The sequence below is a fragment of the Mucor velutinosus genome (genome assembly GCF_035048745.1).
Source record: "Mucor velutinosus strain NIH1002 chromosome Unknown tig00000041, whole genome shotgun sequence".
NCBI classification, from domain to species: Eukaryota; Fungi; Mucoromycota; class Mucoromycetes; order Mucorales; family Mucoraceae; genus Mucor; species Mucor velutinosus.
The window spans coordinates 229,456-244,826 of NW_027041905.1; the positions used below are offsets into that span (position 1 = coordinate 229,456).

A 15,371-nucleotide genomic window follows, 5' to 3' on the forward strand; every position below is an offset into this window, starting at 1 on the left:
GGGTTGCGCTGGATCGATAGAAACATTTTGATTTAATAGATATCATAGTAAAAGTCTTCATTTTTGGGGTCAAAAGTACGACTGTTTGATTTCCAATGAAAATCATGAGGTATTCCTCATGCTTATGAGTCGATTTTTGGCCATGTTTTTTTGGGTCCCAAAAAAGTTGAGCAAAGATGCCAAGAAGTACATGCTAGACGAGAAGCAATGTTTGGTGCTATTCTTGCAGTCTAAAACAGCGTATAACGTGAGAAAACACTGCACAAATACACCCAGATGTCGCTGTATTTTTCATAAAAATGAGCAATAAAAGGCATTGTTCCCATTGCCTAGACGTGAAACAACGTAGTAGAGCTAAATCATCTATTGCAGAGAATCAACATGACAGTGAGAGTTGCAAAATCAGATTTTAGTCTTTGATCATTTAATCAAATGCTCTGAGCATTTTAATGAATTTATTGGTTTTCAAAAACATAAATTTTTGTGCCCCTTTTTACTTCAGTCAAATCAAAGTGCTTCCATGGATAATCAAATTGGTGACACCCAGTTGAATGTCCTCTTTACTTACCCCACGAAATATCATTTTTATTTAATAAATGTTGCATGAAGAGTTGTCCAGTAAAAGAATCTAGCCCTCGCGTGTCGCTACGATACAGTATCCAATGCCCCCATTTGCTGGATAGACCCTCACTATTAGGTGGAGCTATATCAACGTAGTAGATGTGTTTACTGGGCTAATTGTAAAACAAATGCTCGTGGTTTCCACTATATATGTGATCCACGGAAAAAGTCCAGTGGGTAAGGACTTTTATAGGGTATGTCCGCAGTAGCTTTGCTCCATGGCATACATCTTGGTACAAGGGTGATCTCCGAAATCAGCTAATGCAACTGTTTATTCCCAGATGTACATAAAGTAATGTGGAATCAGTGATCTGCTAGATATAACTGTCTAAAATGCACATCATAAGCGACCTTCTCTTTTGATTTCTGATGAATTTTGGCATCAGTCAATGTATAAAGATAATTGCAACTTGCTCTGTATCTGGTATCCATGGTGGTGGACTCCTGCCAACTCAGTGTCCAAAAGAGCATCAAATCTCACACTTATTAGCAAATGATCCTGCATTTCGTCAGTGTGGTCAGGCTGATTATCTGATTTTGTGCTATCACTGGACCGAATGATTACCAAATCAATGCTCATTGCGCTTGATAGGGTGAAATCATGGACAGCAAAAGTTGAGTAGATCAAACCGGGGCGGTTCCCTAAATCTCCAATGATAGTACAGTAGATACCACCTAAATTACGACGCTGATGCACCATCTGAAATAGACACCAAATTGATAAGCAAAGAACAAACCAAGCGAACGGTGCAACCTTCTGACTAGGCAAAGATAGAGGGTTCAGTAAAAGGGTCCTTGTTTTTATTGATTGGGTGATCTACAGCAAGGGCCAGTTCACACGGGCGCGCGCAGTTGAGTCTCAATGAGGATTCCCATGCTCAACCAAACGCCCAAACGTGAAAACAAAAAGCTTAACTCGCTGTGCAACTGTATGACAAGCAGCAGCCATGGAGCCATTTTTCTCTAGTATTTATATATAAAGTGCTCTTGTATTCCCTTTGTTTTCTTCTCTTTTCAGTATACCATACAATGATCGATTTTACAAAGGAAGCAAGTCAGTCGCTGATCTCTACCACCAGCAGTGCGATGTCAAACTCATTGATGCATGTCAGCAGTATCAGTCGAGCCAGTTCATTCTCTCAAAGCTCTAGTGAATTAGAACCGCTCAATCTCAAGTTTATCACAGAAGATCAGACGTATTATAACCAACTGATGGAGGATTTGTCTATTGTGGATAACATGTGCGATGTCTTTGATAATGACATGGAATCATCGGCTTCATTTGGTAATAAAAAAAAAAAAAAAATACGAGTAGCTTTAATATGCTGAGATCAAGTATTGACTGTAAACACACACATACACACACACACATACATACACATACATACACACACGCTTTAGACAAACAAGTGCTCGACATTGCACGACAAGTATCATTGAAACACCAAGTATTGAACCAATTACTGCAGTCAGAAAATGATTACCTGGACGATTTATTCACATTCCACGAGATATACACACTGAAAATACAACCATGGCTTCTCAATACCACAGACAAGGACCTCACTAGTAAATTTCTGTCCACACCGCATAAAGACCAACTCAACAGCATGTTCCAGAATATTCATACAATAGCAGTGACACACAAAGCATTTCTTGTCGAGCTGAAAGAGAGGTAATCAAGAAAGTAGTACAATCCAAAACCCTGTATTTATCCTTAATATAGGATACAACTTTGGGGACCAACACAGCTTGTGTCTGATATTTTCAGTCATCTTGTACGTTGTTTATCTAAGCATAATGTAGCACATGTCTTCTGAAACTGACCATATTTGACCTCTTCCTCTTCTTTCAGTATTCTCAGTTGGATGCTTACGAACCATTCATGCTACATCATCCGGATTATGTCATGGCTCTAGATACCCTATATCATATACCTTGCTTTGCAAAGCTGGTTCAGGTGAGGGAGATTGCTCACATGTGCATTGGAATTCAAGTATTGATGCATTTACAGTCCATCACAGAGAAGCATGCCGTCGTCAAGGTGCAAGACATTGTGTACTGCCTCCATGTGCCGTTGCATAGACTCTCTGTCTACAATAAAGCATTGAGCCAGTTGAAGCGGTACAGTGATCCAGCCTATCCAGATTACACAGCTCTGCATAGCGTATCGAGAAAGTTCAAGCAGCTGGAAAGCCAATGGGCAGACAGGTGGGTGATCAGTAAAGCTATCCCATGGCAGTCAATGACTAAAATGACCACCCTGTTTTATTTCATTTTTTTTAGAGCTCAGGATTGCCAATCGCACCTGATGGTCTTGGAGGCATCCAGAGCGATAGACTCTTGTCCTATCCTAGTAACGCATAAACGAAGATTGCTGTTATTTGCAAATTTGATCAAAGTAGACCTGGATGATATTACACTGACATCAGACACCCGCATGTACTTTTTATACAATGACTCGCTTATTTACTGCAAAAAGCTAAAAGAAAACAAAAAGGGCTCCACGGCCGCAGCCAAGAAACTCACCTACAAGGGCACGCTCAATCTCCAAGGCGCTGATATTCGACAATTGGCGCCTTCCTTTTGCGCTAAAATGTGTGAAGTAAAGAAACCCTTGTTTCGTATAGGCAAAAAGTCTTCTTCCTCCTCTGACACGAGCTCATTACCCGGAGTCGAAGCATTTGGCTTTGAACTGGTAACGTCAGAAAGCAATCTCGACGCCATGTCTCCGTTACATCAAAACTATCAATCTGCCATGGCAGGTGCAGGTGCTCCTATTCGCAGGCGACATGTGTTGAGAACTAAATCACAGCTTGAACAAAAGACATGGTTTGAAACGATTCGAAAGGCGATTGCTATTGCCAATGCTCAGGAATAAAATGATATATATATAAAAAACAAGCCTATTTTTTATTTGATTTGGATGATTTTGCTAATGGTGTTGATGAAGGCACAACGCCTCTGTTACCTACACTCAAAACAACATGTGCATTACCTGTGCGTTGTTGTCTTTCCAATAAAGCGCCTGCCAAATTGTGAGGTGTATCGGTGCTACTCATCATGTTGAGTTTACGTTCTTCTTCGATCTTTTGCATTCTCTTTTCCGTCTTGGTCTTGCCAGATGTCTTGCCATGGAACTTGTGAGACATGTATCTAAAGGCTTCAGCTGTCTTCATGACGCGACCGGTATCATCCGTGTACTCCAAGTTGACTTCAGGCTTGTAGTTTTGCATGGCCAATTCGTATTCACGCATTCTTTGGGCCTCTTCTCTTTCACGCTCTCTTTCTCTCTCACGCTCCATTTCACGCTGACGGTCGCTGTTGTTGTCTCTGCCGCTTCTTCTGTCATAGCCTCTGCGACGCTCTTTTTCACGCTTCTCTTCCAATTCGCGAAGTCGTTCCTTCTTTCTCTGCTCGTTCTGCCATCTGATTTGTTCTGCAGCAATTTTATCACGTCTGATTTGTTCTTCTGTGGGCTTAGCAATAATACCTACAAACACTGGCATGAGTATGCTTGTCATTTGCCTGTCAAGCTGTCAATAAACTTACCCTTTTGATTCAGCAAATTCAGTGTAGCAGCAAGACCACGACTCACCAAGGGCTCCTCCACAATGACTTCTGCCTTGACCTCCTCTTTGACGTGTCCCTCTTCTTTGACGTGTTCCTCCTCTTTCTCGGGTTCTGCCATGGCAGTATCTTGATCTTCTACTTCTTCCATCTTGACATCTCTGCTAGGCGTATCGTCGACAGTATGGACCTCGTACTCGGTATCAGGCTCCACTTTGACTTGCACTTCATGATGATGTTGCTGTTGTTGTGGTTTGGGTGCTGGCTCCTTTGTTTCGAATGTTGGCATATTGTTGCCCAGCGCATTGACAAATTCAGTCGCTTCGGATAACACCAATCCACCCTCATCATTGTATTCCTCCTTCATTTGGTCATTCTGCTCCTCTCGAATCTGCTTTGCGATCTCTTCGGGAGTCATCTTCTTGAACAACTTGTTCTTTTGCTTATTAGCGATTCTTCTGGCTCTAGCAAGAGATTCTTGAAGATCGTCGTCATCCACAAAATTGGCATCAGGGTCTATTGTGCGAGATCTAGGTTGCGAAACTGGCACTTCTGTGGCAACAGCAGCAGCAGTAGCAGCAGCAGTCGCGGCAGTGGTTGATACGTTGAGATCGTCTTCGTCCTTGTTCTTTCTTCTCATCTTCTTCTTCTTCTTTGACTTGGGTTTCTTGAATGTTGCATCTGCTTCTTCTTGGGTATAGTAATCTTTGATTTCCTGCATCTTTTCGTAGGATAACGTCTGTTCCTTCAACTTTTGGGCCACTGTTTTCTCATCTGCCTCCTCCACAGCTCGCTTAACAGTGCCGGATTTACCAATAACAAAACCACCCTCTTCATCGTCTTCTTCGTATTGAGGTAGAATGCTGGACTTCTTGCCGTTGAACTGATCATCGTCGTAAGGATTGTAGCCAGGCTTTTGTTTTTTAGCCTCTAAGTTCTTCTTTAAGCGTTCACGATCCTCCAAATTGACATTACTGAGCTCGTCGGCATCGTCATCATCTTCACCGAGGATATTGCGATCCTTCAATGTCAAGATGGTCTCGCCACCTTCCTCGAATTCAGATATAGCATGGCTTACTTTGAGACCTGCCAGATGTGCTGCGTCGTAGGATTGATACGAGTCGTCCATTTCTTCCAATTCTCGAGCTCTACGTGCCGCCAAATCTTTCTCTCGTTTTCTGCTCTTTTTAATCCAGTTCAATGCACTGTCATCCTCTTCATCGCTGGCTTCACCGAGACCTTTGCCTTGCAACTTGGCATAGTTTCTCTTGCGATTCTTAGACCTAATGAGATAGAGTAAGTAATCGCTACAGGTAAAGATGATACGCAACTAGTTTTTTTACTTTTCAATATTCTTTCTGATTTCTTCTTCTTTGGCAAGTCTTTCCTTTTCTTGTTTGATCTTTTGATAGTTGTCATAAGCGTCCTTATCCGGGTCTACTACTTGATCTTCAGCGTCGCCCTCAATAGCCAATGGAGGGAGCCCTAATTTTTCACGAAGTGCACTTGATGATACATATTAGCTCATCACTAGTTTCCAACATGGTGCAAGCACTTACTTTGTCTCTTCAATTGAGATGGATTCAGCCATTTTGTCGAGTAGACTTGCAAAAAAAAAAAAAATAAAAAGAGTGTGAGAGAGGAAAGCAAAATGAAAATGCCCCGCATGCTGAATTTCTTATTGACCACTAGAGGGGCTTGGACTTCATATGCTCAGGTCATTGTGACATGTAATTCTGCGTTGAATGCATGATTGCTAGATCGAGGCTGTCTCTCCCATGAGTATTGCTAATCAATAAACGCGCCTTGCAAATCTTTTGATGCTCAGAGATTGAATGCAACAAAGATGTTAAATCAGCCATCATCAACCCAAGAACTCTAGCAAAGTGATTGCATTGAAAGCCGATTGAACTGCGAAATGCGCATTTTACTTTAATCTTTAACATGACGTCGTTTTGTAATTGAAGGGGAGCATATCGCTCAGCTTGTCCATATAAGCCTGTCAAACAAGCCTCTGTCCTGTGCCTTTTCCCTATCTGCATTCACATGTCACTTTCACGCAATTTGGTCGACCTTTATGTACTGGCCAGCGCCGTTACCAAGGTTGGATCGTGTGTGATTGCCAATCAATCAGCCGCAATATGCCTTCATGTAAAGACATCCAGTATTTTGAATCCTACCACCATCATTGACGAAACATCACAACCTCCTGCTCCTGCTTCTGCTTCTGCCTTCACAGCACAAGAGCAACCCCAAGGGGAGTCTCCATCACCCATCAAAGCGCCACCAGCTAATCACACAACTGCCATCGAAGTACCATTCCCTGGATTTGAAGAGAATCCACCTCTTGCTCAACAAAACAAAGAAATAGATACCATAGCACCTACCTCGTCAATGACCCCTAGCATGAATGAAACTGCTGTGCCTGGATCCGAACCTATAGTACCCAAGCAAGAGCCGGTAACGATGGAAACGCCAAAGATATCGACACCCGTTGCTGAAGACGTTGTGAAGGAAGTGCAGCAAATTGTGGAAGAGACGAAGCGCAGAGAACTAAAGGAATCACGAATTCCTACATCTCGGTTTGGCAGACTTTGGAACTACGGTACACTGGCTACTGGCATGGGAATGGGTGCGATCAATGAATCATTTAAACGAGCAACTGGAATATCGCAAGAGAGTTCTGGTAATGATGTCTCATGTGTTGGATTTCAGGATAACTTTTTATTAAGGCAACTTTGTGTGTAAAATGTAGGCTCAGTCATGTTGAGTGAGAGCAACGTCAATCGACTAGTTGACAAACTGTCTCGTATGAGAGGTGCCGCATTAAAGATGGGGCAAATGCTGAGTATCCAAGGCATTCAAGCAGCAGGCGACAAGACTGGATTACCGCCTCAATTAGAGCAAATTCTACTGCGAGTGCATGACAGTGCCAATTACATGCCTCGAAAGCAAATGGAAAAGGTGATGGCCAAGGAACTCGGTGGGGATTGGCAATCCAACTTTAGAGACTTTGATCCCATTCCTATTGCTGCTGCCTCCATTGGACAGGTGCACGCAGCTACATTGGCATCTACAAATGAGCCTGTAGTCATCAAAATCCAATACCCTGGTGTTGCAGAATCCATCGATAGTGACTTGAGCAATTTAAAGGCACTGGTGACATTCAGCAATCTGCTGCCTCGCGGACTTTATTTGGACAACACCATCAAGGTGACAAAAGAGGAGCTTGCTTGGGAATGCGATTATGTGCGTGAGGCCAACAATGCCATCAAGTTCAAAGAGCTGTTGGCTGGCGATGATCGATACAAGGTGCCTAGTGTGGTCAAGGATCTTTGCACAACACGTGTGCTGGTTAGTGAGAGGTTGCAAGGACGTGTTCTGAGTAAAGCAGTGGAGGAATCACAGGAGATTCGTAATGAGCTAGGCGAGCACTTGCTGCGTCTCTGTTTGCGAGAGGTCTTTTCATTCAGATTCATGCAAACAGATCCCAATTGGTCCAACTTTTTCTACAACAAGAGTCAAATTGAACTGCTTGACTTTGGAGCTTGCCGTGAATTCCCCAAGGAGTTTCTGCAAATCTATGGCCGCATTCTTATTTCAGCAGCTAACAATGATCGTGAAGGTGTTTGGAACTACTCGAAACAGCTGGGCTTTGTCACGGGCTACGAGACAGAAGTGATGCGCAACGCACACATTGACAGTGTCATGGTGTTGGGAGAGCCATTCAGAGAGACAGCACCCGACAACTACGATTTCTTGAGTCAAACCATCACACAAAGGGTGCGAGAGACCATCCCTGTCATGCTGAGACATCGCCTTACACCTCCACCCGATGAAACCTACGGTCTCCACAAGAAACTATCAGGCGCCTTCTTACTGTGTACAAAGCTCGGCAGCCGATTCGACACAAAGGCAGTGTGGAAAGAGGAAGTGCAAGATAAATTCAAAATGTAATCACCATAACAATAAAAAGCGGGTTTATTTGAGTCTAATACCATCCAGAACCAGAAGCCACTGTTGATTGTTTTTGTCTTGTTGGTATCGTGGAAGATGTAATGTTGTATGTGTCGATAATGGCGTTGAACTCTTGTATGGTGATGCCCATAATGATTTGCTTCTTGGCAACCACATCCTCTAACCTCTGCACATTGACCGCTTGATGTACACTGATGATGGGCTGTCCAGAACTCACGTCGATACCAGCAATGCCTCGTCTTGCAAGGAACGACACATAAAAGATATTTTCTACTGTTTGAGAGAAGGAGGTGGGGTTTGTCACAAATTTAAAATAGTTCATAGGGCCCTTTTCCTTCAAGATGTTAAAGATGTTGTTGACACATTTGGCTGTTTCGTTCTCTTGCTTCTCAATGTCCTCTTGTTGAAGTGTTGCTACTTGCACAAAATCATCCTTGTTCTTTACAACTCTAACGTTTTGCGTTCTCTTGATCTGCTTGCGTTGAACACCAATCGCGCCCAGCATGAAATCCATGGTGCGGACTCTTTTACCAAATGTACAGGCACTTTGACCCACATACTCCCAATCCAGATATCTGCTGTTCTCTCGAGCTTGATTTGCAAAGGACACTACTTTGGCGACGACTTCATCTAAATTCACTTCATTCTCTGCTCCAAAGCTGACGCTCTTGGCCTTGTCTTTGTGGATGTCTGCAATGGTACGAACAAACCTTGAATCCAGTACAGCTTCGACCGGGTTTTTGACTAGTTGGAAGGATCAGCAAAAAAAAAAAAAAAAAAAAAGGGTCATTGTCCCATACACATATAGAATACTTGCCTGATTCAAAGAGCACATTTGTTTTGGCAATGGTATTGTATAGCTTGGTGCCGTCATCCTGCGCTATCAGTTCCTTTCGAGTCTCTGTGCAAGTCCATCTGATGAGCATGGAGGGCATTTGTATCATGGACGAAAAAAGATTCCATCTACCTTGTGTCTTTTCGCTCAAGATTCTGTACTTGTTTCTGATATCACGTCGCTCGTCTTCGTTTTGATGGGGATCATATTGGTTGGTGTTTGTTTGTGAATCAATGTACACGGTAACCTCTTTGAGGCCATGATCTCTTTCTAAAACCATGTTTGGCTGTTTTTATATATATATATATATTTATATATAAATGTCAAAAGGTTGAAAGATTGTCAAAGGCGAAAAATAAAGGTATGGGCGTCACAAGCAATCAACGCTTACCGTGAGCGCGTTCCATGCAGACACCCTCTTTTGTGAGGCATTTGGTGGGAAGCTCATTGGTGAATGCATGATATTTTATTAGATTCTATTAGTTTAGCAGCTCCTTTACTTTTTCCAAGATGGAGGCATCAACTTGGTTGACCAGTGAGCTGATAGCGGGTTCATTTACAGTTTGACGAATAAGTTGAATAAGGTCAATGGTATATACTGGGTCTCGATGGGATAGCTCATGCTTCCTTGACTTTTCAGCACTGTTTTCAATCTCGTATACGTCGCCTTCCAGATCAATCTCGCTGTAAAGAACACTATCATACACGTTAGCGAAAGTTGCTCGGCTGCTCAAAGAGAATACACTTACTCTGACCCATCGCTGCCCTTGACGTCGGGCCCAACGCTTGTCCAGACATCCATAATGCTTGGTAATTTGGATAGCACCGTGGGATTACCAGTCAACACGAGATTTGTAAAGCCAATGCATGCTAGTTTTCTTGCTCTTGCTTGACTGGCATTCTCAAACTAATCAACATGGTAAATACCGCTGCCTATTAACTGTATAAGCATGGGTACTTGCCTTCTCTAGCCATTTATCGAGGATGTTACTGAGAAAATCCCCTTGAATGTGTTCCTGTTGAGCTGTCAATTGAATTACCTGAATCACAGAATTAGCGTCATAGATGGAGATGCGAGCAAACAGATTCATGCAATTCATAATAGCAAATCCAAATATTTCGTTTTCCACCAGCACTCTCAAGACGTTGGCCATCAAGCCTGATTGAACAAGTGGCTCGCCAAACAGTTGGAGAGGTACACTTTGAAGCGCCAAGTCAAGTGTGTGCACAATGTAAGTAATTGCTTGCTCGCGTGAATGTCCAATTTTGGCTGCTAATTTGGTAAACAGGACAACTGTGTTGGTAGGTGACAGCGTAGCTTGAGGGTCCAGCATGATGTAGCTGTCAATGATCAGCAAAATCTTGCGCAGGTTCTCAGTATCATAATCTAACAAATCCAATGCGGCTGGTAAGAGCGAAATCAAGTCTGGCGAACTGGCAGGTGTGCTTTGTAAAATGGTCCACCAAAGATCCAACGAGTCCTCTAATAAATAAATGTGTGCTTCCTGTGTAAAATGGCAGCCAGTAAGTACATGCTCGTTCAGCAAAGTCATTCCGGACACTACGTACATTATTGCGATCAGTGCAGTATTTGATAATGGGAACCAAGATGCTTTGTAATTGTACTGATTGCTCATTGAGTATCTATACACAAGATGTAAGCATTTCAACATCTTGAAAGTAATCCCAAATGAGCTTACACTAGTAATTTTTGTAAATGTGACAACAAGAGAGGATTGAAGCAAAGGCTCTGTGTTGGGACCCCACAAGGATATCAATAATTGCACGATTTGTGCTGCAAAAGGGATCATCTGTATACATATGAGTTGGATACCGCCATAATCGCCTGTGCACAAAACTTACATCAGCGCCTGTTCTATCAAGAATAGCATTGATATAGGAAATGACCTTCATGGTTGTGTCAGATTCCTCGACTTCTTTGAGTAAATTCAACAGCAAGGACATGGCAGAACCGAGGTAAGGCACAACAGTGCTAATATCGAAATCCCAATCATCCACTGCTTGCTTCAGTCCATTGGCGGCGGTTAGTCGAACCACTAAATCCTCGTCTTCAGACATCAACTGTAAAAAGATCTCATAAATGACTTTGCGGCAATCAGCACTGATGCTCTCCGTGACCCATCTTCCCAACATCCAGCCAATACGGCGTCTCAGAATCTTGAAATTGGGATCCTTGTTGTTGAGCTCTGCGACTAGTCTATTCATGACAAATGGTTCGAAATCAAGTCTGCCAAACAGCGAATTGACGCCTAGACCAATAGCGCCATACACAGCGTCTTTGAATAATAAGCTTTGTTTGTCTGTAACAGCTTATAAGACAGTATGAGTATACTCTTCATTGCGCGCAAATGCACACAACTTACTTGCTACTCTTTCCACCAAAGTCACCATAATGGGCACCAATTGATCTCGGTATTGACTCAGCAGATTCATGAATGCCAACTCTGCGCAAGGCCGAAGCTCAAATTCCCAATTCTCGGTATCCAAATTGTTCAACCATCCCTCAGGATCGTCTTCCCATCGTGCGAAATCGCTTGGTGACAGGAGCATGTACTGACTGACGAGCGTTTCAGCGCAGACATTGACGAATTCCGGTGTCAGGAATTGCTCATTGATGAGTCGACCTGCCTCTATAGCTAATTCCTTTTCTTCGTCTGTCACTGATAAAAGATCTGCACCCAATTGACCCGCATTATAAGATACATTTTTGATAGTGTCCTTGACCAACAACATGCCCTGTAATAAAAACGGCTCAAACACAAGTGTATTCTGATCTTGCGTGCCTGATTTGCATTGCTCCACAATATGAGTTCCTTCCACCATGATGTTCTGCCAGTAATATTGGATGATGTCGAGCCATGCTGGACACAATACAGCTGAGACGGGGTGCTTCTTTTGTAATGAGACGTAGAGTGATCCGTATTCCTCAATAGTGGCTTCCACAACTTGTTTTATATTTCCAGTGTAATTGATTTGAACGAGTCCGTAGCCTACATAGTCATCAGCATCCGTCGTTTCCTTTGCCCTGTACCACTTGTCTCACTTACGACAATCCATGTAGCGTTCCAAGTGTTTACGACTGACATCAAGAAATGTCTACCCGGTCTGTTAGTATGCCACGAAACGGTAAATCAAGTTGTCCATCTTACTCGAGTTTCGTCGTATTTGTGAACATCCCGAATGCCGCTGACCATGAGGATCCGCATGCATTTGACACATGTACCTACAATGTTCAGTTCCTCCAGCAACGCTTCCTGATCCAAGTTGTTGTTGATCTGCTGCAACTTTTTGATAGTACGGTCCACGTATACGACATAAATCTGAGCAACAGCCTGGAAGATGGTGGGTGCGATCTCTGCAAATTGTCGACGTCCCGAAGATAACAGGCGTGTGCTCAATTCCTGTAAAACCTCGCTCAACGTTTCCAAAACTCGGGAATGAATCAAGTGTGCGTTTTCTGGATTATGCGTGCTAGCTACCTCCATCGACTGAACAAGATTCGTCAATAAATCTGGCCAGTCTCTAGGGTAATCGAGTCGAGCGATGCGAGATACAATCACTGCATTTTGTGCTGTAAGCTATAGACACAAAATGAGATTAGCAGTTGTGTGGTTAGTTTTTTTGCAGTACGTTACTTTTTTACTGGGCTCATCAATGAATTGGAGTAATCGCTCTCGAATGGCTTTCTTTTCCTCTGGAAGAATGGGGCTATAGCAACAGATTTACACATGAGTGTCATGGATCGTGTTGTCTCGTGATGGGACAAGCTTACTTTTTGGCTGTTCTTCTCCAGAATCTATCAATACCATTCTTGAGATAAATACCACTGAGTGTTCGGATATCTTGGTCCATGCTGCGGTCGTAAAAAATATCCTGTAGTTAAGGGCAGCGTTAGTACAGCTCACCCATCTCGTTAAACACCAATCTGTATACAAAGCACAAATGTACCTGTAAGGTTGCAAAGAAGCTGGGCGAGTTTTCCCACTCTTTCAGCAGTTCCTCGGCTTGTCTCATTCGAGTATAGTCTTGAGATGTTGCTTCTCGAAGAACACCTAAAAGCTGAACCTTTGCTTCGTTCATAATGCAATATTGATGTTTGAAAGAAAGGCTACTAACCCACAAAAAATTTTCCTGGATGCACCTTTCATAGGTCGTTGAAGGTCCGAAAAGAAGAAAGCATCAACCAAGGTGTGCTGTCAGTGATACACATAATTAAGTTGACGAAATGACTAGTTACATATGAATGTTTACCAAGGTCTCTTTTCACATTTTTGTCATCTAGTCAAACTCTTTCATAGACAAACTGTGGCTCTGGATCTAATTTTTCCATCATGTTACACACCTGTATCATCATAATATGGGTAGACAGCATATCCCCTTATCACTCAAACGTATGCAAACAGAGCGCATTTTAGCAGCGATTTCTCGTGTCAGAAGCTGTTATAGACTGCCAGGATAGCACCCAACAATTGTTTTTATCAGTATTTACCTATTGACATATTTGCTCGACTTTTTTTTTTGGGGGGGATTGTCAAAAACCGACTCCCAAACCATAAGGGGTGCCTTGTGATTTTGATCGAAAATCAAACGATCGTATTTTTGACCCCAAGAGTAAAGACTTTTACTATGACATACGAGTGCTTATGCTTCGGGTGGTTCTCTGCCTTTACTTTGCTTCGGTGAGAGCCAACCTGCGCAGCGGGGCAGCTCGCTCTACCGATTGCCCTTGCGTATATTATCAAAACACTGCTTCTTTCATTCTCTGGAAGGGCAATTCTGTACATGAAGAGCGTTTTTTACAACCCAATGTGCGGCAAAATACAGTAGGCACAATGCCCTTTTTTTTTTTTTTTTGTATTAAAGAAAATTTCAATTGGAGTGGTTTAATTTTTATTAAAAATTACCAGATACAAATCTTTTAGGTGTGGTAGAAGCTAATATGAATACAAATTTTGAAACTCTTCCAGGTATCTTACCTTTTTTTTTTTGTAATTTTGAGATTTCCTTTGATAATTCTTCCATTTCCTGTAGTTTTCTTTTTAGCGTTCTTGTTAATTTGAGTTTTGCATTCGCAATATCAATATCCAAGTCATCATTGGTGGCACTAGCATTGATAGTAGTATTGATGTTGGTATTAGCATTGGTAGTAGTGTTGATACCCAATCCATCGTCAGATATATTTGCTGTGCCGCTAGGATTGGTAGTAGTAATCATAGTACCGGTATTGGAATTTGCTATGATTCTTAGTTATACTTGGAACATAGACTATAAAACAAGGTTGTAATGTATATCTCATTATTATTTTGTGGTGCTATAACATACTTACATAGATGACATGCTTATTGTTAGTTAAGCTTTGGATTTACTGTTATGTCTTTAATACGTTTGCATACAGTTTTACTTTCTATACAATAAATATAATAAAACGTAGCAGCATCTAACTCGCTTAAAGTTCTGTCTCCTGCTTGTACTCTTTGTGGTTTCTTTACAAAGGACCTTTACCGTTTCGTGGTGGGTTGTCATGTCAAGCCTTTTTTTTTCTGTCAGGATGTAATCTCTTTGTTATCAATGCAAGAGCTACTCCCCTCTGCTTCTTCTATTTGGTTGGCGCTGACTACCTTTTGTAGTGATTCAGATTTGGTGGTGATCGATGAGGATGTTCTGATTGCTCTTGATTGCTGCTTACAGAACACTTTGGAAGTATCATTGGCGATGCGTCATAGACGAGGAACCTTGGCTATCTTCTGCTGCTATTAACATGGTCCGTCAAGACCATGGTACACTCTTTTTTTCTCTTTCTTTGGCAAATGTTCAAGCTGGCACCTTGGCCTTGCCTGTAATTACTCTATAGACATTAATTTTAAAGCTAATAAAGATACACTTTAATACAAAAAATACAAAAACAAAAAGTGCTTTACGGAAATAGTATACGTCAGTTCTTTTGATACAAAACTATTATTCAAAAAAGTTTATTCCCTATTGATAAGCATTTTCTTTTTTTTTTTTTTTTTTTTTTTATCTTTTGGTCATCTCTCGTGAATGGCATTTGGTTTACTTTCGCGGTAAGCAGTTTGGGTGTGGATTGCTAATTACCTCCTCGTGGTCGCGTCCGGGCAATCACCATTTCTATAAATGTGGGCAAAATACTAGTAGTTTGATATATTCAGTGCTATTTTCTAAATATATGTTATACATTGTAAAAATATAATAAAAAGTTTTATTTGTCCAGAAAGATCATTTAGTGTTAAAAGTGAATTATATTTTTCCTAGTTTGTTTGCTCTACATCAAACTAGATCGGCAATTATTATTGTCGACTATTTAAAACGATGAATACTTTAAGGCTGA

General features: G+C 41.9%; 5 protein-coding genes across 5 annotated transcripts; 2 read left to right on the top strand and 3 right to left on the bottom strand.

Moving 5' to 3' along the window:
- Positions 1-1,650: 1,650 nt before the first annotated feature.
- ATC70_000222 (uncharacterized protein) lies at positions 1,651-3,502 on the top strand (the record flags this gene model as incomplete). Its single annotated transcript, XM_064819641.1, has 6 exons — positions 1,651-1,906; positions 2,023-2,296; positions 2,348-2,399; positions 2,477-2,581; positions 2,636-2,832; positions 2,908-3,502. The coding sequence occupies 6 exons, from the start codon at positions 1,651-1,653 to the stop codon at positions 3,500-3,502; spliced, it is 1,479 nt and encodes a 492-aa protein (XP_064683561.1).
- A 25-nt stretch (positions 3,503-3,527) lies between these two features.
- On the bottom strand, positions 3,528-5,782 carry ATC70_000223 (uncharacterized protein; the record flags this gene model as incomplete). Its single annotated transcript, XM_064819642.1, has 4 exons — positions 3,528-4,114; positions 4,174-5,474; positions 5,535-5,696; positions 5,751-5,782. 4 exons carry the CDS (start codon positions 5,780-5,782, stop codon positions 3,528-3,530), a joined length of 2,082 nt encoding a protein of 693 aa, XP_064683562.1.
- A 455-nt stretch (positions 5,783-6,237) lies between these two features.
- ATC70_000224 (uncharacterized protein) lies at positions 6,238-8,148 on the top strand (the record flags this gene model as incomplete). Its single annotated transcript, XM_064819643.1, has 2 exons — positions 6,238-6,877; positions 6,947-8,148. 2 exons carry the CDS (start codon positions 6,238-6,240, stop codon positions 8,146-8,148), a joined length of 1,842 nt encoding a protein of 613 aa, XP_064683563.1.
- A 34-nt stretch (positions 8,149-8,182) lies between these two features.
- ATC70_000225 (uncharacterized protein) lies at positions 8,183-9,284 on the bottom strand (the record flags this gene model as incomplete). The annotated part of the gene is made up of 3 exons (XM_064819644.1): positions 8,183-8,913; positions 8,987-9,070; positions 9,137-9,284. 3 exons carry the CDS (start codon positions 9,282-9,284, stop codon positions 8,183-8,185), a joined length of 963 nt encoding a protein of 320 aa, XP_064683564.1.
- Positions 9,285-9,483: 199 nt separating this feature from the next.
- PRM1 (plasma membrane fusion protein prm1) lies at positions 9,484-13,105 on the bottom strand (the record flags this gene model as incomplete). Its single annotated transcript, XM_064819645.1, has 12 exons — positions 9,484-9,700; positions 9,754-9,911; positions 9,967-10,509; positions 10,574-10,648; positions 10,705-10,815; positions 10,868-11,334; positions 11,389-12,015; positions 12,073-12,121; positions 12,175-12,603; positions 12,661-12,733; positions 12,798-12,898; positions 12,974-13,105. The coding sequence occupies 12 exons, from the start codon at positions 13,103-13,105 to the stop codon at positions 9,484-9,486; spliced, it is 2,982 nt and encodes a 993-aa protein (XP_064683565.1).
- Positions 13,106-15,371: the final 2,266 nt, after the last annotated feature.